Below are 23994 nucleotides of genomic sequence, written 5' to 3' on the forward strand. Positions count from 1 at the left end.
GTGAGGAAAATGCACTTGTGGGTTCTCCAAAGCATTCTTCGGTATGTGTATTTCATTTTCCAGTGCTGACAAGCTGCAGAGAGTCCTTGTTGAAGTTGGTCTTTGACAATAATATTCTAAATAGATGAGGGGCTAACAGAAGAGGAGGAGAAATAATCTAAGGTTCGTGCATCTGTTGGTCCAGTAAATTTAGTTGAGAGGCAGGTTTCTAAGGATTACATGTCTCAAGATCCTGCAGTAGCCTCCAAACAACCATTACAAGTACAAAGAATCACATGTTTAGTCAAGGTATTGTTTAGGAACAAATTGAAAGAAGTTTTATTTTTAATTTCCAGCCTCACTGAAATCCATCTTCTCCCCATGTCCACTTTCACTATATTGTGCAACTTGGCCTACTTGCTGGAGTTATTTGCACTGTTCCACAAAACCATTTCTTGTATCTTGCATGCATATCACGTCTTTTGTTGGCTTCTGCTTTTGACGTATTAAAGTCCATGTGACGTAGCCTGACTTGCTATACTCCATACGTGAAGGGCCCTGCCTTAGCACAAGAGCCTGCATGTAGTGATCTTCAACACCCTTAAGCAATTCTATGGTATTTGAGGACAGATCCACTTCACACGTTTAACACACCCACAGAGCGGTGGGTCTCGAGGAAAGTCATGGATTTCCTTCAGAGAGGAAGTGGGATTCCATGACAAAAAGCCACCCAACCTGCCTGTCCATATGAGACATGCTGATATAGTAGTGTTTCCTGGCTATCCTACTGATAAACAGTTCTAATGGAGGGAAAGCTATTTTAGCATCTGAATGACCCTTGCTGATATGGTTCAAGGATTGTTTAACACAGGATCACCAGTCCTGCCCTACCTACTCATTCTTCTCTTTGTGAGTAGTCAGGACAAGTGATTGTCTCTTTCAAAGAACCTTATTTCATATTCCAATTCTCCTTTCTGCTGCAAGGAAAGGTGGAAATCGCTTCCACATAATTCTGGTTCTTTAGACTTCATTCAGTGGGGATTACAGTTTTATCTGCTGATTGGTAAATAAATAAGACAGCCAAACCAAAATGTAGGAAACCCGATTATTCAAATTTATTAACATCAAGAATTATGCAATGATGCTGTAGATTTTTATTAACAAATAGAAAACAGACTGTATACAACAGTGACCTCTACAGCACTATGCTTCCACAAGGTAAAAATGAATGTTCTCTCCATCATCACCAACCTGGGATTGTTGATTTCAATGCAGTTTGGATACATTGGATAATACAGTTAGAGACCTTTCCACCACCTTTATAGAACTATGCACCTGGGAGAAGGCTGTAATCTCCCTGCCTTTAGTGCAAGTGTGAAATAATAAGGAGCATTAATATATAGTACCGTTAAATTAAGTCCAGTAGTCTTGCCACATTGGTTTATTAGACCATCCTGTCATAGTGGAAAATACAGTATTCTAATGATTTTTTAAAAAATGTTTACAGGATAGCAGAAATCATAGCTACATCCAGCCTCTGAGAACAGATTCCCTTACCTGAAAAACCCCATTCCCCTCCCCTCCCCAATAACCAAGGCATCCCCATTCTGGGGTTTTGTGTGCAGGAAAGCTGGACTTCCCATAGTTGTGCTCTTTCACTTTGTTAAGATGCTCTGAAGTACTTGGCTGGCCACAGTTGCCTAGGCAACAGTGCCTCAGGATGCTACTGGCATGGAAAGGATTAAACAAATGGATGTCTGTGGTCAGGTCCCTCTTGGGAAGCTGGGGAACGACAAGGCGGTCTCAAAACATTCCCCACCTCAATAAGAGAGAATCCCAGGGCAGGGGGGCCCTCCCCAATATGGAAAGTTCATGTGGGATCTGCTGACGAATATGAGGTCACTGGACACATGTCAATAGGACCAAGCATCTGCTACCTGCTGGAGTCCCACTGAATAGACAGACCTATGGAAAAGAAGGCTTTAGGAATAATCATTGGGTTGGCTGCAGCTCTGCGCAACTGAATGGTCTACAGAGGGCCAAAGAGGGAATGGAAGGGTCCCAGAGCTGTGAGCCAGCCGTTAACATTAACCTGGGGCTGCCCGAAAATGGGCAGTGCCAACATGATAGAGCCAAAGGAAGTATGGGGGGGGGGGAGGGGAGCAAAAAGGAAATTAAAACCCATCACCTCCTTTCTCCTGTTTTGCCTGAGCAAAACTTTAAGACTTGCAAATGAATTTAAAAAAAGAAAAGATATAAAAAGACTAGTTAACTATTTTACATATATAAAAGATCCCATTCCATCCACCCAGTGACCCTCACAATGAAATGCTATCAGGAGTAGGAGTGGGGGCATTAAGAGATAGTCATCTGATGATTGGAAACACTCTAGAAGCTGGTCCCACCTTTGGCGCTGTGGCAACTTTCCTAAATACTGTGGTCAGAATTGGCATGTTGTGGGGAGGCTGTTGCGGTAGCAGCAGCAGCATTTTCTGCACAGAAGGACTAACGAATGGGCGGCTGGCTGGGAAGAAACCCGTCTCTGCTTTTGGACATTCCTGCTGCAACTGGTCGAAAAGCACTAGTTACGTTGCATAGTGATCAAAGCTGCCAAGGTACTCCAGCGCAGCCCGGTAGCATAGCTGGTACTGGTCCTGGAGAAGGAAGAGGAGAAGAAAGGATCAGCAGGAAGTCTCCAAAGCAGCCCCACCGTCCCACTACTTCCTCATGCAACTAAAAGGCAGCCATGCAGACTGTACTCTGCACCCCCCCTCCCCAAAGCTACCACAAGAAAGCCACATTTCCCTGCTTTTTTACTGTCAAAGGAAATGACTGGCCATTATTAGGCCAGGCCCTGGACGAGGGGGCCTTTGGTTCAGTCTCAGTGCAAAAAAGAAAGGCCAGGCTAGGACCTGATCCCCAGCTGAGCCACAACGGAGAGCAACCAGGTAGATTCTTCACCATATGGGGAAGCCAAGTACTGAAAATTTTGGATCTCTTCCAAGCTTAAAGGTAAAGGTAAAGGTCCCCTGTGCAAGCACCGGGTCATTCCTGACCCATGGGGTGACGTCACATCTCGACGTTTTCTAGGCAGACTTTGTTTGCGGGGTGGTTTGCCAGTGCCTTCCCCAGTCATCTTCCCTTTACCCCCAGCAAGCTGGGTACTCATTTCACCGACCTCGGAAGGATGGAAGGCTGAGTCAACCTTGAGCCGGCTACCTGAAACCAACTTCCGTTGGGATCGAACTCAGGTCGTGAGCAGAGCTTTTGACTGCAGTACTGCCGCTTAACACTCTGCGCTACGGGGCTCCTCTTCCAAGCTTACTGTCAACAAAAGTGTATTCCAGTAGTAGTCTCATAGTGTACTACTTTCCTGGGATCTTGGCTACAGCATGGAGGTAGAGTATTTGCGGGACAGAAGACAAGACCAGAGATGACTTTCCACTTTCCCCTCATTTCCTCCCACCTACTTTCAGCTACTGGGAAGGAAAACTCTGATACTCTTCTACTGTGCAAAGAGACCTATAGGATACCAATTTGTCCTGGCTGGCTACAGGATAAGCAACAGTGAGGGGGATCAGTTCTTGTACTCAGTCCTGAGCAAGAAGCAGACAGCTGTTCTCTTCTCCCGGCAAGCAAGACGACTCCTCCCTCCTGCTCATCTGCAGCGGAAGGCCATTTGTAACGGGCTGCAGTTGGTCGGAAGGCGATTTTGATATCATCAAAGTGAGAGTGGTATTCAGTCTGCCGTCATGCTGACGTAAGACCGCAGCGAGGTTCCAGGGCATGGCTTAGTCTGATCTTGTACAAATGCGTGCTGGTGCTGTTCCTTGCACAGTACAATTATATTCTCCTGTATGTCCTCTCCTGGGGGTTAGCACAGATGGTGGGCTCGTTTGAAGCTAATGCATCGCATTCCCTAACACCAAAGTTGCTTTCCCAGCAGTATGTGCATTAAACTAGTTCCAGAAGTTCTTGCAGTAGTAAAATGCTCCAGGAAGCAGTCTACTGCAGAACATGTGAACATACTTCAAATAGCTGCCGATGCTAGCGCAATATTTTTTCATATTCCCATTGACCACTCTTTGGGACTATCATTTTGTCCTAGGGTTGAGCATAAATCAAAGAGAGGATATTGACAGCAAAGGAGCTGTAAAGTCCCACTAGAAGAGCTCTTTACCAAATCAAATGTTTTCCTCTATTAAGTCTCTTACATGCTGTAGAAAGCACTGCGGATATCTTGTGCGATGCTTGCTACAGCTGTAGTTGATTGCCATTTAGCTCCCAAATCTATGTCTGGGAAGACATTGTGGCAAACTGGTGTCTGCATGGTATGTATTATATGAAACATAGCCTAATTACAGCTCTCCTCCTTCAATAATGTGAAAGCAAGTGGAAGTCTGAGCTTTGGTCCAATCATGCCTAACTTGCGCTCAAGTGCAAAACCCTAGCCTGGCAACATAGGAAGAGTGAGGCAGATGGACGTACCTCTGTCTGCACCATGGCTGGTCGCTGTGTCCTCAGGGTCTTCACAGTCTGGAACATGTCAACCACTCCCTCATAGCGCATGCGTTCCAGTACAATGCTTAATGTGATGAACACTCCAGTGCGGCCAACCCCCGCACTGCACACAAGGGAAGAAAGGAAGGTAAAGGTTTGCCCACAAAGAACAGAAAGCCCAAGAGACCGCAGCCATGAGGTGCTTCCGTATGCTGATGCACCTCAGTACAAGCCACCATCCTCTTGGACGCTTAGCTTCATGAGATATGGAGCTGCCCTCTCCTCAACCTAGCAAGACAAAGAGTCTCACCTGCCTGCCCCCAGGAGATGGCCTTAAGTTTCCAGGCATCCAAGCTATTCTAAGCAGTAACCCTCTGGCTTTCCTTAGCAGCCCTCACCCTGGGCACACAGCAGCAGGCTAGCTTCTGTGGACATGCCAACCCCAGGAACTTGACTCACCTGCAGTGCACACTGATGGGCCCATCCTGCCCAAACTGCTCCTTGGTTTTATGGACCTGCCCAATGAAGTCAATGAAGCCCTCGCCTGTTTTTGGTACTCCCTGCTCAGGCCAGTCAGTGAACTGGAACTGCCGGATGGTTCTCGACTGCCCGTCCTGGACAGAAAGAGAGAAGGATCATGTCACTTCACAACTGTGCCCTGAAAACTCGTGCCAGAAACCCTGAGAAAAGGAGACCAAGACCACCCGAGCAGATTCCTTTTGCTACTTACTGTCTGTTTTTGTTTCATGCCTTCATCAGGCACAGGTGAGCACACATGAAAGGGCTGCTACTGTGTAACACCTGTGCCAGTGTGGGGATGTCCTGGCAATGGGGGATCAGATGCCTGATGAGGCAGAATGCCCTTCTGCACCTTTGCACTGGGGCAGTGATGAAAATAAACACTGTGGAAGATAACAACTGTGTGATACTCACTCTGGCATCAGTGACCTTGAACTCGCGCAGGATATATTGGGGCATGTTGTATTCTGCCATGGGATCCACCACAAAGTACTGATATCGAGCAGAGCGCTCTGCTGGCCAATACTGATGGCATTTCTCCTGGAAGGGAAAGGAAGAGTTAGGACCCGTCAAAACAGGGATGTTGTTCACTTTCAAGGGTATAAAATGACTCAAGCAAGGGCATTCTGGAGACCCGGTGTGAGGTAGTGCAGCATTTACTGTGGTGAGCAGCAACTTGCTGGTCTGCTGATTTCTTTCCTCATTAACATGAACACATGAAGCTGCCTTATACTGAATCAGACCCCTTGGTCCATCAAAGTCAGTACTGTCTATTCAGACCAGCAACAGCTCTCCAGGGTCTCAGGTAGAGGTCTTTCACATCACCTACTTGCCTAGTCCCTTTAACAGGAGATGCTGGGGATTGATCTTCAGACCTTCTGCATGCCAAGCAGATGTTCTACCACTGAGACACAGCCCACTCCTAACATAATGGATTAGGGAAGCTCGCCTTAATCCTTGCACACCTCCATTTCCTAGAACTTCCTCATGAGCAATCAAGTTTGCTCTCTCATATCAAGCCACTAGGAAACATGGTGCAGAATTTAGACCAACTGGCCTGTTTCTGGAAAATCCAAACAGAGGCTGTGATCTGAGCTTAATAGTTCCCCTTAAAGCATTGATTGGCGTGGGGGGTGCAAAGGAAACTCCTTTGGCTCACCAGCCAGGTCCCAGTGGAGCCAGGGTGCAATACAGCCAGAAGCTTGATGCAATGAATTTCACTCTTAGCAGGGAGTATGAGAAGAAAAGCAAAGTCAGATGCCTTCCATTTGCTGCCCCAAATACTGGGCCACACACCTGGAACCAGCCCACAAAACAGACTTCACTTAGCACCAATCCTCCCCAGAAGCTCAAGATGCGGCTTACCCTTCCCATCTCTCGCAACTTGGTCAGCATCACTACAATGGTGGAGTTGTGTTCCCACAGCATTCGCCAGAAATCCTCTGTGGTCTCAGCCAGGGGCCCTTGCGTGGCAATGTAGGCCTTTTGCTGCCTGGAATATACCAAACAATTCAGAGATGGCTGCCTTTAAGCACTGCTTGGAGGTGAAGGTGGTGATCAGCAGTTGGATCTAGGGAGCTAAATCAAGGGATTGTGTGGATGGGGATGGGGGAAAGGGTGTCACACATCTAGGTATTTGTCCATGGCATACTTAGACCCTTATTTCTGCAGCACTTTCCAACAATCACTTGATCCACCTGCGTAACCCACAGTGAAAGAAATTAGCCAGACTGCTTAACCTGAGAACGATGACTAATAAACTGGAGTAACTAATGCTATAAGAATTGCTAGTTAGATCTTCTAAAATGCACACCTGGGCTAGCTTATCGTGCTTTGTTGGTATTACAGCTGTCCTAGCCTTTCTGTTCAGGGCTGCTAGGGGGCTTTCAGGGGTACAACCAAGTTTCTATGCAAAAAGTCCACCCTGACATAGGAATGCCTGGTGGAGCACACCTTAAGACTGGAATTTCTGCCATGATGAAGTCTAGTGGCACTGATGACGCCACAGAGACAAGAAGGCCCAGAGAACAGCCCACCGAAGGTGTCAGACTTGGATATCCAGTTTCCACAGTAAGGTTAAGGAAGAGTGTAAAACCAATCTGATAATTGTAAATAAGAGCTGTGACATTTCTATGTCACCACTGTGGGGCACTACAGACTCTTCGACGTAATACCAGGCTCTTAGCCTTATCCACACTCTCATTTAATCTCTCCGCTGGTGCTAAAAATTAATGAATCTGTTGTGGGACAGCTGTAATATGCGGGATAAAGATGGAAGCTGCTCTAAGGTGGATTTATAAGACCTCATAAAAGGCGGGAGTACAGGAGGAGTGAGTTGGGAGAAACAAAGGTGCTAATAAAGATGCAGCTTCAGAGCCGTCTACTGTACCTTGGGCCAATTGATCTCTTTAGATAAAGTGGAGAAAGACTGCTCACTTCAAAGGGAAGGACGGGAAGAGATAAACAGGGGCCTGCAGGGACGGTTTAGGCATGACATGAAATGCTACCACCTGCTGCTTGGCAGGCATTTCCACCAGCATGCCTCTCTCAGTAGCAGTCTCTCTGCTGCAGCACCAGGCACATGGAGGTGGTAACTCCAAAACTGCCTGGATACTTGAGATCTGAAGCAGAAAAGTGGACAGGAGCTCATCTGCGCCTCTTTCCTCAGCACAACAGCCTAGCATCAACAGGCCTGGCATCAGCACAACAGGCCTGGCATCAAGGTGTCCCCCCCCACCAATTTGCACTAGAAAATGTTGCTGTGTCTGTGCCATCACTTGCCTCTCCCGAGACATCTTCAGCAACAGCCAATTTTTTGCTGCTTTGCAGCTCCATGAAGGGTCCCGGGAAGGGGTAAGATGGAGGGCAATGGTGCTCCCCATGCAGAGGACACACTTCAGTGAACAGAGACAACTTTGGGGACAGATTGATCGCTTTCTTTTGCAAGGTGACTCATAGCTTAACTTCCTGGAAATGTGATGCACCTCATCTGCCAGCACTGGGAACACTTTTACTTGACAGCCCTCCTTCAAGCTGAGTCTTTCGTACTGCCTATTGTCATTGGAGGGCCTGATGTGACTCTCACCATGCTCAGAACCCAGCGCATTAAATAAAAACTCCTCCCACTTCTGAATAAGCACAGACCCCTTCCGCATGCCAAATTCTGCTTTGGTCCAGCAAATCATGGGAGCAAGAGTTTGGGAGGTAGAAATGTCAGTGGCTCATCAACACTGGTCAGAGAGAAGCTCCACAGCCAGTAGCTCCATACTGCAGATGCTAAAAAGGACAAAGGTTCTTTGATGAGTTGCCAAGCATTAGGGAGCAGGCACCTTAGCAAAAAGTCCATGGCCCAGATGGAAGATAACCTGTTGCTTTTGTTGGCTGGATGCTTCCTAGCAGGACTGCCTAGCTTAGAAAGGAGGGAGTGCAGCAGCACAGGGGGAGGGGAAGGACCATGAGAGAGCGGAATGAGGGTTTTACCTGTAGCCATCTACGAAGCTGGCATTGATGTAGTCTGAGCCCTCAACACCCCGGATTGGTTGTAGGCAAACCCGTGTTAGTTCATAGGGCATGATGTTTACCAGGCGGTTTTTGAATTTGTTGCATGGGAGGTTGGCACTGATGAATCTTGAGGTATGTGCTTTAGAGTTGGCAAGGAGCTGGTGGGGGAGGAGAGGCAACAAATCAGAGGCAAACCAGGTTTTACTGCAGAAGGTACACTCAACAGGGAGCTGCAGCCAATCATAGCTCTTTGATGAGCGCATCCATAAGATAAATAATGCTTACAAACACACATTCGTCTCATTCCCTTTACATTTGTATAAGTACACCTTAATAAACCACCTTTGTTGTAAACTTTAAAAGGTAATGTGAGGAGTCCGCAAGACTTAGGTCAGGGTAAGGCACAGGATCATTCCCTAATGTTGCCCCCACAGGTTCTTTAAGGCCCCGCTGCCTCCTATCCCATCCAGGTGCCCCCTCAAGCCATGGCTGAAATGCCTTGTGCCTAAAGGGTGGCTCAGTGCATAAGACTGCATGGGATATGACAAGTGGGAAAAGGGAACCCCCCCTACAGCATAAATATGAAGAGTTGGTTTTTATATGCTGACTTTCTCTACCACTTAAGGAAGAATCAAACCGGCTTCCCTTCCCTTCCCACAACAGACACCCTGTGAGGTAGGTGGGGCTGAGAGAGTGTGACTAGCGCAAGGTCCCCCAGCTGGCTTCATGTGGAGTAGGGAAACAAATCTAGTTCAACAGATTAGCGTCTGCTGCTCATGTGGAGGAGTGGGGAATCAAACCTGGTTCTCCAGATCAGAGTCCCCCGCTCCAAACCACCGCTCTTTAACCACTATACCACGTTAGGCTCTGGAGGGTCTTCCTAACAGTTATGAGGACTTCCTGCTGATATGTAGTCATCCTGTTCCACTTAATTCACGCTCTGCTCTTTCTTTCCTCCCTCTTACCAGCCTTGGTGCAGACGTCCACCAATCTTACTCTGTGGCTCCAGCGTGAACCCAGGGCCAAGGCACAGCTAGAGCTGGAGTTGGCATCATCTGGCATCTGCCAGTGTCCCCAGTGGGAACCCCCTGGCCCAGATGATCCTCTTTCAGCAAGCAGCGACAGCAGCGGAAAGTAGCCGCCTCCACCCACTTGCTCCCACACCTTTTCTCTCAAGGAAGTGTGTGTGTGGGGGGGCTGGGCTCGGACCCATCCCCTGCTTCCACCCAGAGGGGGAGGGGGAGGACAGCAACTGGTGTTGGCGCCTCCTTCGAGTCATGGTTATGATAATCTCTTGCCCACTCTCTCAGTACTGAGAGAAGCAGCTGTCTCTGCTGCCTGCTCATTCAACCAGGAGCCGCTGCCATCTGCTTGCTCACTTGCCCAGCAGCTACTTCAAGAGGAAGAGAACCAGTGGGCAAGCAAGCAAACAGGTGGCTGCTCCTTCTTTTTCTTGCCATCATTATTTGCTTGCTTATTTCACCTTTGCAAAGAGAAAAGGTAAATGAGCAAATAGCGGCAAGCAAGGAGGTAGAGCAGCTGTTGCTACCCATGTCCTCATGCACTGGATGTCTTGCTCTGGGGCAGCACAAGAGACCCAGAAACTGGGGGTGGCAACTGCTCCCATTTCTCTTCCTTGCTGCTAAGCCTTGCTTGCCTCACCTCTGAGTGTTAGCAATGGTAAGAAGAAGGCGACTTGGTGTTTATATGACGACTTTCTCTACCACTTAAGGGAGAATCTAACCGGCTTACAATCACCTTTCCTTCCTCTCCCCACAACAGGCACCCTGTGAAGTAGGTGGGGGTGAGAGAGCTTTAAGAGAACTGTGACTAGCCCATGGTCACCCAGCTGGCTTCATGTGCAGGAGTGGGGCATCAAACCCGGTTCTCCAGATCAAAGTCCAAGCCACCATGCTGGCTCGCCCTCTCTCCATGGGGAAGGGGGATGATGGCGATTGAGCCCGGAGAGAGGAAGCAAGAGGGTAAGTGGTGACGGTGGAAAGGAAGCAGCAGTAACCCACCAAGCCAGTCCTATCCAACACCTGCCCTCCTCCCCAGAAAAAATAACCATGGAGCCAGCACTGTTCAGAGGCAGTAGTGCTTTCTTTGCAGTTTGTACAGGAAGTCAGTAAGCTTGCTTCATGGGCTGCATTTTGCAAGCCGCTGTTCTCAGGGTAAGGCAGGGCTTGTCTCCATACTCTGCTGCCTCCCTACGAGGACTGTCTTCCCCGCACACCTCTGCTGCACAAATGCACATCACTGGAGTGTGTGGGCGCTAGCAAAGACACGCAGCCAGCTTCAGGGCTGTGGAAATCACTGGTGTGAGGCTGCTCTAAAAGTGGGTGGTGCTGCTGGCAAGCAAAGACACTTGTGATAACCAGGGACTTTCCTTTAAAAACAAAACAAAATTGCATTGGGCCGCATGCCAGCCAAACCTGACACGCTGACCCTGGCCTTTTATGCACAGCTGTTTCCCTTGCCATCACCCCTCCGATGACTGCGGGTCTTTGTTTTGATTACGCACGCCATTTCTGACCGCCAGAGGTCGCCTCACTCCCCCCCTGCATTTCACCGCATTTTACCTGCCTTTTCAGTGACCTGTTTTATCTCGGATTTGAAAATGCGGGCAAAATGTGGGGAAACGCAGGGGGAGAGCGAGGTGGAAACAGAATGCATAATCAAAACAAAACCCGAAGTCTTCGGAGGTGTGACAGCGAGGGAAACAGCCATGCGTTAAAGGCCCCTGCTTCTTTCCTCTGCCAAACTAGGGAGATGTCAGAGCTAAGCAAGGATGGGGGCAGTGGAGCTACTGATATTTCAGGTATTGGAAATTAAAAGAGTTTCTTGACAAATGGTTCGCAGTGACATCAACGATCACTAATGCCCCATCTGCATCTGATTTTGGATGCAACTCCTGCCGCTCTGCAAAGCAACACTGCAGAGAACTTCACATCAATTTGCCCTTTTTAATATCCTTCCCAGAAGCTGCCAATCCGGGAGGAAAATGTCGATGACACCCACTTTGCAATTCAAATGTATTTAAATCACTTCCTACCTGGTTTAGAAATTTACAAAAGGATCATTACCCCTAGAAAATCTGCCTCTCCCTTCAAACCATGAACTGATTTCTCATAGTAGGTCAAAGATCTGTAGGAGATGACAGAAGGGAACCAGTTCCATCCAGGCAGCCCCATGGTTGCTGCTGTCTCTCTGTATGAGTGAAAAGTGCTGTGAATGCTCTTCTGCTCACCTTAAACTCCAGTTCCATTGCTGTGACACTCTCCCCTGGAGGTACCTGACTCAGCTTCTGGATGTGAGCAAAGAGGTTGCGTGCAGGCACCTCAGTGTTCCCACAGGTGGCTGCTTCAAGCAAGGCCTCGTGGATGAAGATATACTGGTCCTCAGTCTGCACCATATAGTTCCTCTGTGAGCGCATGCATGTCACGTGCCCATAGATGTCCACCGTCTTCTCATGCTTCATCCTCTCCAGCATGGCATCGATTACGATGAAGCAGCCTGTCCTGCCTACACCGGCACTGTGGAAGCAAGGCACGCGGCATGAAACGGTGTCCTCCAGGGCCAAAATCAAGCTCCCATTCTGCCCCTCCCTCAAGCTGCAGGAAGAGAGAGATCCTCAAGGTCTTACTTTCTACCTCAAACGTGTTCGGAGGTTCCTAAAGGAGGCATGTTGGATCTCATGAGTAGAACCATACAAAATTAGGATTCTGAGCACCTTGCAGTCTGCCCCAGATTGTAACGTGTCTTCCTGTCAAAAACCAGCAAGCCCCAACCTTATACCGTGGAGATGGGGACATGCTTCTTAGAGCCAACGACTCTGCCAGGCTCCCAGTGCGCAATGAAACAGCGACAGATGCGAGATCCGATAGCTGCAGCAGGACATCTCCTCGCTGCCGCTCACATCAAATTCTTAATAGGGAGAGAGAGCGTGTGTTAATTATACACCACTCCCATCTGAACCGGAGCATGAAGGGAGAGCATTAAATACCGTTTCTGAGGAGTTTGTGGAAGCTCCAGTGATGAAGTGGTTTGCTCAGTAATAGTTCCCACTCAGTTGCAAGAGATAAATCACTGGCTAGATAGGATGCTGATTCCTAGCGCACTAATGTGTGTGGCTGAAGCAGTTGCTTCTTCCCATCCCAAAGTGCAGCAAGAAGATGACTGTGTGCGCACAGGCAGCTGATATCCCATGCCTATTTGTGCTCTGTACAGATGTGGCATGTTGCTCGTTCATTTTCATTGTGTGCTGTGAATGCATGTGCTTGTGTGTGTTAAGTGCCTTCAAGTCGCTTCTGACTCATGGTGACCCTATGAATGAAAGTCCTCCTAAATGTCCTATCTTTGACAGCTTTGCTCAGGTCTTGCAAACTGAAGGCTGTGGCTTCCTTTATTGAGTCAATCCATCTCTTGTTGGGTCTTCCTCTTTTCCTGCTGCCCTCAACTTTTCCTATCATGACGGTCTTTTCCAGTGACTCTTGTCGTCTCATGACGTGACCAAAATACGATAGCCTCAGTTTAGTCATTTTAGCTTCTAGGGTCAGTTCAGGCTTGATTTGATCTAGAACCCACTGATTTGTTTTTTTGGCAGTCCACAGAATCCGTAACACTCTCCTCCAACACCACATTTTAAAGGAATCTATTTTCTTCCTATCAGCTTTCTTCACTGTCCAGCTTTCACACCCATACATAGTAATAGGGAATACGATGGCATGAATTAATCTAGTCTTGGTGGCCAGTGACACATCCTTACACTTCAAAATCTTTTCTAGCTCCTTCATGGCTGCCCTTCCCAGTCTCAATCTCCATCTAATTTCTTGGCTGCAGTCTCCCTTTTGGTTGATGGTGGAGCCAAGGAATAGAAAGTCTTCAACAATTTCAATTTCCTCATTGTCAACTTTAAAGTTGTGCTTGTTAGCGTCATATTTATACCCCATTTTTCTCTCCTGGGGAGACCCAAAGCAGCTTACCACATTGCTCTCCCCTCCTTTACTTTATTGTCATGGACTGCCCTGGTGTAGCATGGGAGGATGAGTCCTCATTGGAGGCAGAGGAGGACAACCTGTCCCCAAGCCCCGCCCTGGCAAGCTCTTCCTGTGATGCTGAGGTCTCAGGGCCTCCCCAAAGGGACCCCGAGCCAGTGCTGATCACATCCCTGAACCAGAAGGGCCCCAGCATGGACCCTCCCGCAACCAGACCCGCCACGGTCTCCTGCCACACCCCAGGAGCAGAGGAGGTGAAGGGCCAGGGCTGAAGCATGGACAAGGCAGAGCAGTGCATGCCTGGCGGCCCGCAGCCTCCCCTCTGCTCAGGAAGTGCTAGAAGAGACAGATAAGTCGCCACAGGTCATCTGGGCCCCAGTACTCCTCATGAGTACAGGAGCTAACTCAGCTGGTAGGGAAGAGCATAACGTGGGGACCAGTGACACCTGGAAGGAAACTCCTGCAGCCAGGGTGGGATCAGCTCATCTGCAGTCTTGCCCAGTTGCTGGATGCTGTAGTTGCCCTGCCCCTTGGACTGCTTTTGGACTCTGCCTTTGGAATACATGACCTGACTCTGGACTGAGACCTTGGACTGCCTTCTGACTTTCTCTTTGACTGGGTTGTTGGACCTTGGACTGTGGCCTGAGAACCCCTGCTGCTGGACCCTGTGGTTAATGGCACTTGCCTTCCGCCCAGTGGCCAGGACATTTATCCTCACAACAACAACCCTCTGAGAGAGATAGTTTGAGAGTGTGTGACAGGCACAAGGTCACCTGTGAGCTTCCATGACAGAATGGAGGAGTGGAACCAGGTTCTCCCAGATGCTAGTCTAGCTGCTGTAAATGAGCACTAAGTATTAAGCCATGCATGCATATCTGTACATTTCAGTGTGCTGAACTGTGAATACATGGCTCTGGAACATTTAATCTTACCGTGTTTCAGTGAGAATTTCTGCCTAGAAGACTGACACATTCTGAGTTTGTTTTTAGGCTTTATGCAAATACGATGGTAGCTACCTTAAGCTTTCTGGATCAGGTGAAATATAGAAAAGTCAATAAAAGAAGAACAATTGCCTGTTTCATGGGTGCCAAAGCGCACGTGTGTTTTGTGTGTGTTGGACTGCGCATCCGATTGATCAGTATTCTCATAATTAGGTGCATGTGTGGAATCCCTGCTGCAATTATAACACACTCCTCACATCACACTTAATGTTTATAATATTGTTGTTGCTTCTCAGGGAAAATAGTGAATTAGGAATTGCTCGGTTGAGCACTGACTGCAAAGTGCTGCTTATGCCAACAGAGGAACTATAATCCTGGTTTCTTGTTTCTACAGCAACAGGGTGGCTCTAAATCCCAGCAGGTGCCCCAGAGCAACCACAGAGAGACCGGAAGGCCCTTTCCAGCTCTCCTCCCCAAAGAAACGAGACCAGAAATGTATCTATCCTCCATGTTGGAGGCATCAGCTTTACCTGCAATGGACAACCACTGGCCCAGCATCGGGTGGATTGCAGGCTTTCACTCGTCGAAGGAAGGCTAAGATAGGGGTGGGGTATTCTGGCACTCCATGGTCAGGCCAAGCCATAAACTGGAACTGCCTCAGCTCCCGCTTTTCACTGGACCCATTCTGTGAGAGAAGCCAAAAGACACCAGATAGTGATGGTGAGCTTAACAGCTCATTAGCACAGATTAACAAAGGGCATTTAATGCACATACACACAGCACCAGATCACAGTATGCCCTCTCGCACCATGCACACATTTCTCAAATGCGCAAATGTCAATGAAATGCACTTGGCCCCCACTGAAGGGCGGAGATGCCTCCAGGCATCCCTTCTGCTTCTGAGCTAACTGTATGTGAGGAACGCAGAACAGCTTCACGTCCATCCAACTGTCACACATTTCTCAAAGCTGGATTGGTTATTATGCCCAAATTATGACAGAGAACAAGGAACTGAATGTGCAATCGTGGGCCCAGGGGAGGAAGACTGGCGTGGCAGTTGGAGCTTCTGCTTTAATCATCCACAGTAGGTTTTCGATGATAGGTTCCCTTGCACAAGCACCGCAAAAGATCAATACACCTCCATGAACTCCACTCTGAAAAGAATTGGAGGAAACTCCACCTTGACTAGCCAGGTCTCAACTCATGCATCTCACTGGGCTGGCAAACTTCCTGGAGGGAGGGTCTCCTCTCAGAACCATAGCTGCTCACATGTTCCCCCTTCCTCCTTTACCTTGTATAGGGCAAATGTCCGGACTGTGTATGTTGCGAGTTCAACTGTGTCCAGCAATGTCACCTGGATCAATCCATAGGTCTCTGTACCACGGCCTGGCCAGTACTGGTCACACTTCACCTGTAGTGGGACACAGAGAAAAAGAAAACATCAATGTTTGATACATGGCTTTCATTGAGCTTTGCATATGCCCTTCATATTCTTGAAGCATAGAGGCTGATTTTCTTCAGTTCTCAGTTAATGCCTGCAAATACTAGGAGCTAACAGCAGTTTGGTATCCATGAGCCTAGGAATGCAAAATGCTCACACTGCCTTAGACCTAGACGGACAAAAGAAGAGGATATTTTTATTCTGTCTTGTTCTACATCTTGTTCTACAAAAGGCTAGTAATGCTGGATGGCCAGGCGTAGAACCTGAAGAACCAAGATGCTTGGTGCTGAGACGTAGGGATAAGGAGTGAGGATGTTAATGGGGGGGTGAGTGGGAAGAGAGAAACTGGGTAAAACAGTCAATTCAAAAGCAATTTCTTCTCCTGTAATTTTCTGTCCTTTCCCTGCTCTTTGGGAAAGATCAGTGCCTGTAGGCAAGCACACTCATCTCTCCTCCCCTTTAGTGCTGTGCGTGGTAAGCCTGGCCATGGTGTATAATCCTCTGCTAGGGTTCCTGCTGGTTGGGAGGAGGGTCACCAGTATTGTCCTCCATAGGAGACCGGTGTGAGGGGGCAGATGAGAAGAAGTGGGACATTCCTAGAGGTAGCAGCATGGAAATACCATGCGTGAGCCAAGAGATGCATGGGGAAAGGAGACCCAGGCACAGCCACAGCAGCAAGATGCCCACTGATCTCCCTTCTTACAGACATTCCCAAAGCTCCTAGAGAAACAAATGGAGGGTTTATAACGAGGACCTCAAGGGCTGGCTTGGCAAATCAGGCCCTGAAGAAATGCAGTTCTAACCTTGTGCCCTTCTGCTTGAGCTCTCATTTTGGAAGGAGTGCTTTTAAAAGCGTGGCTGAGAATGCTCCTCTCTGCTAAACCAAGAATGGCCTGCTTTGCTGGAGAGGTGACAAGTAACCAGAGGATGTACCAGAGTATGATGTCCATTTTTCTTCCTATTTTCTTTCACCACCACCCCAATACCAAAGTATTTATTATTTATTTTATTGCACTTTTACCCCGCCCTCCCCAGCCTGAAGGCCAGGCTCAGGGCGGCTCACAAACAGAATTACACTAAAAACAATAAAATATTAAAATAAAATTTAAAAAACACTTTAAAATAGCCCAAACCATTTCAATAATAGGGCAATAATGGCCCCGATGGCACTAGAATCATAAGTAACTGTCTGCAGTTTGGCAATTAGATGCAATCACCTCCAAGATGGTATAAGTGGGGAGGGGGGACTCAGCAGTGGGGGAGGAGAAGAGATTAGGGAGGCAAGTATTTATAGGGAGAAACCGTCACTGGCCTCAACCATAAGCCCGGTGGAATAGCTCTGTCTTGCAGGCCCTGCGGAAGTCTTGAAGATCCCGCAGGGCCCTGATCTCACTAGGGAGGCTCTTCTACCAGGCAGGGGCCAGGGCAGAAAAAGCCCTGGCCCTGGTCGAGGGCAGTTGGACACTCCTTGGGCCAGGGATCACCAGTAGGTTGTTATTACATGAACGCAAGCTTCTCTGGGGAACATACCAGGAGAGGTGGTAACAGCATCAAAGACAAAAGGCTGGGTCTGTAGCATGCGTCCTTAACTTCGGTAGGGGCCATTTAGCCAGCTGGAACGAAAGCCCACCTTTCCACTCCAATTCCACTGAGAAGAAGTGGCACTGGGCTGTTCTGCTCAACGCAAGTCCCTCCCCTTGTCAGGTCTACTCATTTCTCCGTGCTCTCTTCTTTGCAAGGCAGGGCAGATAAGCAGACTGTTTGCCCTGCTCACAGTCCCTTCATCTCCCAGCTCTTTCCCTGTGTGCATCTCTCAGTGTTTTCCAGACAAAAAAGCCCATCTGTGTCTCTGTGACCCTCCTCCCTTCCCCCCCACCTCTGAACGAGTGCCAGCCTTTCCTCTGAACCATCTCATGCCCTCGCTTCCGATTCTGTCGGCACCTGTCTCTCCTGCCCAGCTAAGCCTGCAGCTGCCTGACGACAACAGAACAGCTTCATCCCTGCCCCTCCGCGAGGAAGAATGAATGAGGATCATCTGGGCCTGTCAAGAAATAGTAAATGTAATTATTAGCTGTGTGTGTTTACAGGGAACGAGAAGAATGCGGAGCAGCCACCTAATTAGAAATCAATGGCATTTTGCCTTTTAATTGAAGACGTCTTTTCTGGGCGGGCTTTGTAACCATAACTGGGTAAGAGATGAAAGTTGCACCCATGGGCGTGTAACTTTTTTTCAGCTTCATGGCCATTATTTATTCCAAGGGCCGTTCTTTTTCTTTATGTGGATACAGCATGACTGGGCAAACAGGGGAGTCTGCCGAGGAGTTGTGTGGCTAGCTGGGGGTCTGGGGGTTCCCTGAGGGCGCATTGTGCGGCCTGCTACAAGGGAGGGTCTGCGAGCAAACATCAATGCGGCCATTGAAGGCCAGTCGCGGTCTGCTCGGGTCCGGCAGCCTCTTTATCCCGCTGCCCAGCTCTTGATGGAATTGTGTCGCCGTGTATGTACAAATAACAAAACAAACTTTGAAGTAATCTATCCCAGGGTTTAATAGCACAGCCCCGGCTGGTAATTGAAAATTATTTATTCATGACCAGATAAGAGTCGCTCACATTTTCTGCCAAATTTACCCATAATGTTTATGCCCCATTTTCAAGCTCTGTAAATTTTATGCTGAAGCTGATGCACGATGGCACTAAACCAGATAAGAGAGTCTTTCTTCTGGCATCACTCGCTTCTCATTAATGTCAGGAACACGCTCACAACCTGAAAATTCATTTACTCTCAGCAGTGGCCAGTAGCTTTCTCGACTGCCGGGAGAAGGAGTCTTCCCCCTTCGCACAGGTGCTACAAAGGAAGCAGGACTGGCTCAGAATATATCTATACCAGGCTTCTTAGTAGCAGATGTCCTAATACACACTCCCTGAAAAACCAGGAATGAAGAGTCTCTAGAATACCTGGGACTGATTACAATTTCTGCTGACTAATGCACAAACTGGGAGACTGCAAGGGCATTTGCCTCTGGAAAAAGGTGGAATTTAGGCAGTCTGGACTATATTCCTGGCTTACATAGAGCTCTGGTGGCTCCTGAGAAGCAGACAGATTGCATGTATTGCTGATTCTGTTGCCAATTATAAATACTCTGAAGACAGTCAACGGATCTGCTATTTGCAGCTTTTATGTAGTGTGCAAACATGAAAGGTGAGGATGACGTGTGCCATCAAGCTGGCAAGAACGGCAAGCCATAAAAACCTCAGTTCTTATGGATATTTTTCCTGCCGAGATCATGATCCCCCTTCACAAGATCTGGAAAGTACTGGGCTCCCCAAAATCCCAGCTATCAAACTCCAAGGCAGCAACACCTATACAAAGCAATGCTGTTATGGCTGTGAACAGGGCTAGAATTTGAAGCTCTTACAGCTCCTGGGCTGGGACGTGGCTGTTGAGTTGGACATGGGGAAAGGGGTAAATTCAAGAGGTAGTGAGCAAAATGGAGAGATGCTGAAGGAACACCCTGTCACGTGGAAATCTACTTTTGGATCAGGCTTTGTACTCCCACCTCTTTGCCTGATGCCACTCCGAAACAAGTAAGATTCCTGAGTTGACTAGATGCCCTTGGTGTGGCTACCTGCTTCTCCAGGAAGTGTATCTCAACTATTTGATGGCAAGAGCTGGCAGGCCTTTAGATAGCAGGGGTATGAACTCTGCTCAGTGCAAAAGAACAAGTAGGTAAACGTATCTTCTCCCCTCACACTACACTTAGCTGGACAGAGGCTAGCTTACTGACGTATGTCACCTTGAGGGGGCTATGCATCCTCCATCTCCCAGGAGGTAATTGGGAGAGGGAAGGAGGGGAGGTGTGTTACCAGGAGATAATGCGCATCTCAACAGCAGCAAAGCAGGAGGCAGAGACAGGTGCCCAAAGGGCCTTACAAAACACGTTATCTTAGAGAAACACATTCTGTGGAGAGTCTTCTGATAGCTGGACGGCCCCAAAGCAAAGCAAACTGGACTTTGGATATTCATTTATCCTGACACTAAAGGGGGTCATTTCTTTCTTTCTTTTTTACTTCAAATGCAAACACTGTTGTAAAACTGAAAGGTTTATTCTGGAGTTCTTAGGCCCAGCTGATATGTGCAAACAAACAGACAGTGGTTATGCAATCCATTGGAAGCCGTTCCAGTCGGATATATAGGCCTAGCAATTTTAACAGCACAAACCACAAAAAGAGGGTATCAGTGTACCAAAAACTATCTGAGTCATAGGGGAATCATGTCACACATTGGCTTGCCATACAAAGCTGCCACTTTGGTATTTAAAACATGTGCACTGCTACTTGCACAAATAAAATAGGTCTTAAGGCTTCAGCCCACAGTCAGCCTGAGGTTTCCTTATACAGAGTCTTTGGTCCAATTAGCTCAGTACCGTCTACACTGACTGGCAGCAGCTCTCCACGGTCTTAGAGAAATGCCTGCCTTTCCCTTCAAAATAATTTAATTAGACATGCCAGGGGTTAGCCCTGGGATTTTCTGCAAGCACGGAACATGTTCTACCAATGAGCCATATTCCCTTCCTTTAAAATCTTTGTTTCATGGCTTCACAAGCATTTGAACCCAGTCTTTTCCAATGAATGTCTAGCACTCTAAAAATGACATTGTTGTACCATCTCAAAAAGGACAGTAAAACAACAAAGGGTAAGACAATTATCACAAAGGCAAATAGTCTTTATGGGGGCTATTTAGCTTAAAAAACAGAGATCAACCTTGGTACAGATCTGTTAATGATTATGAGTGATGTAAGAAAAATGAATAGGAAAAAAAACTCTGAAATTCTTAAGGTCATCCACTAAAATAAAAAGCAGAGATTCAATCAAACATAAGCATGTTTGTGCGCGGTACTTAATTAATAGAGTTACAGAATGTTATGATGGTTACTGGCATAAACAGTTTTAAAAACAGATCAGATGATAAGTCAATCAATGACTACAAGCCATGACAGCTGCAGCCCAGCATGTTCAGGGGCAACATGCCTTTCACTACCAAAGAAAAGATTACCACCCTTGCAAACTTGTCTGTGATAACGTGCCTGGCTTGCGTCTAAAGATGGTAATACTAGCCATTGGTCCGGTGCAACAGCCTGACAATCCTTGTTCGATGCAACTCTATGCTTTTTCTGCATAGCTGCCTGAATGCATGAAGTGGGATGGGCAGACACATTTCTCATATATTTTTGCCATCTATGGATAGTGGATATGGAAAAACTGATTCTTTGTGTGTGTGCATGTACACATGTTTGATTTCCCCCCCTACCTGGGGAGACACAAGAAGCTGGTCCCTATCATACTTTTTGCAACTCACTAATCAGAGAAGGCAACCCACCTGAATTTGGGCTCCCCCCTACATACATCCTCCTCCCCTTCATTCAACTACTTTCCCCTCCCTGCAAATTCCCCATTTCAAATTTCCCAGTCTCTTGAATAAAGATACAAGTGCACCACAGTCGAAGTGCACATCTCCCTGCCCTGTGGTTGGCATGGAAACATAAAATATTCTGTGAGCACAAATACTCACTACAAGGATGCTACTTCACAGAGAACCCTCCTTGCAAGATTCTAAACTGAGAACCATGTATCTGAAGGGTTTTTTTAAAACTTGGGTATCTTAAGCTGGGTGTCCCCATGACAAGAGGGCAGGGTCTGGCTACATGGGGGGGGGTATATAGCCCCCCCTAAATTCCCGTGAAGACATTCAAAGTGCATATGAGAGATGTTCCCCCTTGTGACAGTCGCAGCATCTCCTGTCCCTTAGTGCACCTGACCTTCACATGTTGGAGGGCATGACTGCATAACAGCCTACACATAGTACCTTCCTCCACATTCTTCCAGTATACATATCATATGCCTGGCACATAGGCCCCTATGGAGACAATGAGGCCTAAGGTGGTGTTCAGTCAAGAATGGATAGAAATAGTGGTGTTCCTGTATGAGTACCAGGCCAGCACGTGCAATAGGGATGGGTAAGAGGAGCAGGACTGCATATGTCTACCTACCTATCTTTGCTTGTGAGTAATGTTTCGCTGCTCTACTTTCCCTGGAACCTTTACCTTGGACCTCATCATGTCCCAGTACCACACCAAGTATCTAGTCGACTCTGCAGTAGTTCGTGTCAGAGCACTGGTGGTGCCCACTTTCAACATGGACTGCAACTCTCAAATTACTCTCAACACACAACTTGTTCATACCCGAGACTTCTCCTCCAACCGAGTCATCATGACGATAGTCGCTGTGCGCTGTTCCCACACCATCCTCCAGAAGTCACTGAGTGTCTCTGGTAGAGGCCCCTGTGTAGCAATATAGGCATTCTGCTTGCGGTATCCATCGATGTAATTGGCATTGATGTAGTCACTTCCAGGGACCCCTGAAGGAGGAGGAGGAAGAAGAAGAGTTGGTTTTTATATGTCTACTTTCTCTACTACTTAAGAAAGAATCAAACCAGCTTACAGTCACCTTCCCTTCCCCTCCCCACAAGAGACACCCTGTGAGATAGGTGGGGCTGAGAGAGCTCTAAGAGAGCTGTGACTAGCCCAAGGTCACCCAGCTGGCTTCATGTGTAGGAGTGGGGAAACAAACCCAGTTCACCAGATTAGCATCCGCTGCTCATGTGGAGGAGTGGGGAATCAAACCCAGATCAGTGGCTTGCCTATTCTGATTGGCAGCAGCTATCCAGGATCTCAGATGGAGGTCTTTTACATCACCTCCTTCCACCTGATCCTTTTAAGCTGGAAATGCCAAGGATTGAATGTGGGACCCTCTGCATGCCAAGCACATTCTCTACTACTTAGCCACAACCTCCCACATTTACCTTCAGAGTTATAGCGGGTGATATCCAGATCCAGGGCCTTCTTGGTTGTGGTACTTCAGCTGGGGAACTCCCTCCCTGATAGCACCGAGTGTATTTAGCTTTAGGCATCAGGTAAAACCTAATTTTTCCAGGAATTCTGTTGACCGGGTATTTTTTTCCTTTCCTTTCCCTCATCTCTGCTATGTCATTTATCTTGCTGAGTTCTGTGTTAGTTTAAAAGCAAATTACTTGTTCTACATTTTTTTCTCATTTCTTCATCACATGAAGATGTTTTATTATATGCTGCTGCTTCGTTTTTATAATGGATATTGTATTTTATAAATATTCTATTGATATATGTGTTTCAATTCTGTTGTAAGCTGCCTCATGCATTTTGTATGGAGGGAGCAGGCTTAAAAAATATTTTGAACCAATTGACATAAATAAACCCCCAGGTCAACGGTCATTTTGTGCCGAAGTGCACATCGCAAACATAAGGGGAGGATCAGGGCCTGTCTGCTCAGTCACGGCGCTCAGGAAAGGAAGCGATATTGTGGCTGAAACACTGGCAAACATCATGGTCAGCAAAAAGCTCTAGTTATGATCTCTGAAGAGGTTGTGCACTGCCTGATGCCTGACAGCTGTGTCTAGAAGAGATAGTGCACATGTCTGTTCTTTCACAGATGCAACTTTCCATTTAGCAGGATAGTGTGCTGTGCCTAGCTGCCTGACCCACACATGCAAGCACCCATCATAGATCCGTTTTGCTGGAGACAAACCCTGGCTTTTAAGGGAGTCACAGTTAGACTGAGTGGCATGCAGCTTCCCATCTTGTTCTTTTGCTTCAATGTCACACTTTGTGGGGTTTAAAAATACCAAAACCCGCAGAATGTGTCTAGCACAAAAAAAAGCAAAAGCATCCAAAAAGTAGTTATGCCTACTTCCAACTGCTTTCAGCTCTCTGAAAAAACGGTAGTCGGTTTCCAGACTTTTTTAGATCAACAGAGTTGGACAGGAAGCAGCAAGGACCAAGCTGTGTCTCATTCTGAACATTATCTGCTTTGCAAAAGTACCAAGAGGGGATTTTGGCTATAATGGCTGAAGTAGGGGCTGCTTGATCTATGGTGCCTTGTCAGTTCCTTGAGCCTTAGAGTGTTTAAAAGTTGACTAGAAGCTTTTCTAAATGGACTAATAGGGCAGCTATGGGTTAATGAGACGTAGCATCCCACCCTTCCAACTGACTGACACAGATTACATGGATACTTGCCACCCTAGGCTGTT

At 47.5% G+C, this 23994-nt stretch overlaps 1 protein-coding gene across 12 annotated transcripts in view; it reads right to left on the reverse strand.

Annotated features, from left to right (window-relative positions):
• Positions 1-2137: 2137 nt before the first annotated feature.
• Positions 2138-23994, reverse strand: part of PTPRF (protein tyrosine phosphatase receptor type F) — a 345699-nt gene continuing 323842 nt past the window's right edge. For all 12 annotated transcript variants that reach the window (XM_056867690.1, XM_056867689.1, XM_056867688.1 and 9 more), the window contains 10 exons: positions 22115-22290; positions 15729-15848; positions 14968-15122; positions 11750-12035; positions 8479-8657; positions 6364-6490; positions 5413-5538; positions 4939-5093; positions 4468-4603; positions 2138-2633 (listed from right to left, as the gene is read on the reverse strand). In XM_056867690.1, the coding sequence (XP_056723668.1) occupies positions 2565-2633; positions 4468-4603; positions 4939-5093; positions 5413-5538; positions 6364-6490; positions 8479-8657; positions 11750-12035; positions 14968-15122; positions 15729-15848; positions 22115-22290 (1529 nt within the window). In that variant the 3' untranslated portion in view covers positions 2138-2564. The remainder of the gene's footprint in view (positions 2634-4467; positions 4604-4938; positions 5094-5412; positions 5539-6363; positions 6491-8478; positions 8658-11749; positions 12036-14967; positions 15123-15728; positions 15849-22114; positions 22291-23994) is intronic.

This window comes from Euleptes europaea, chromosome 2 (genome assembly GCF_029931775.1).
Source record: "Euleptes europaea isolate rEulEur1 chromosome 2, rEulEur1.hap1, whole genome shotgun sequence".
NCBI classification, from domain to species: Eukaryota; Metazoa; Chordata; class Lepidosauria; order Squamata; family Sphaerodactylidae; genus Euleptes; species Euleptes europaea.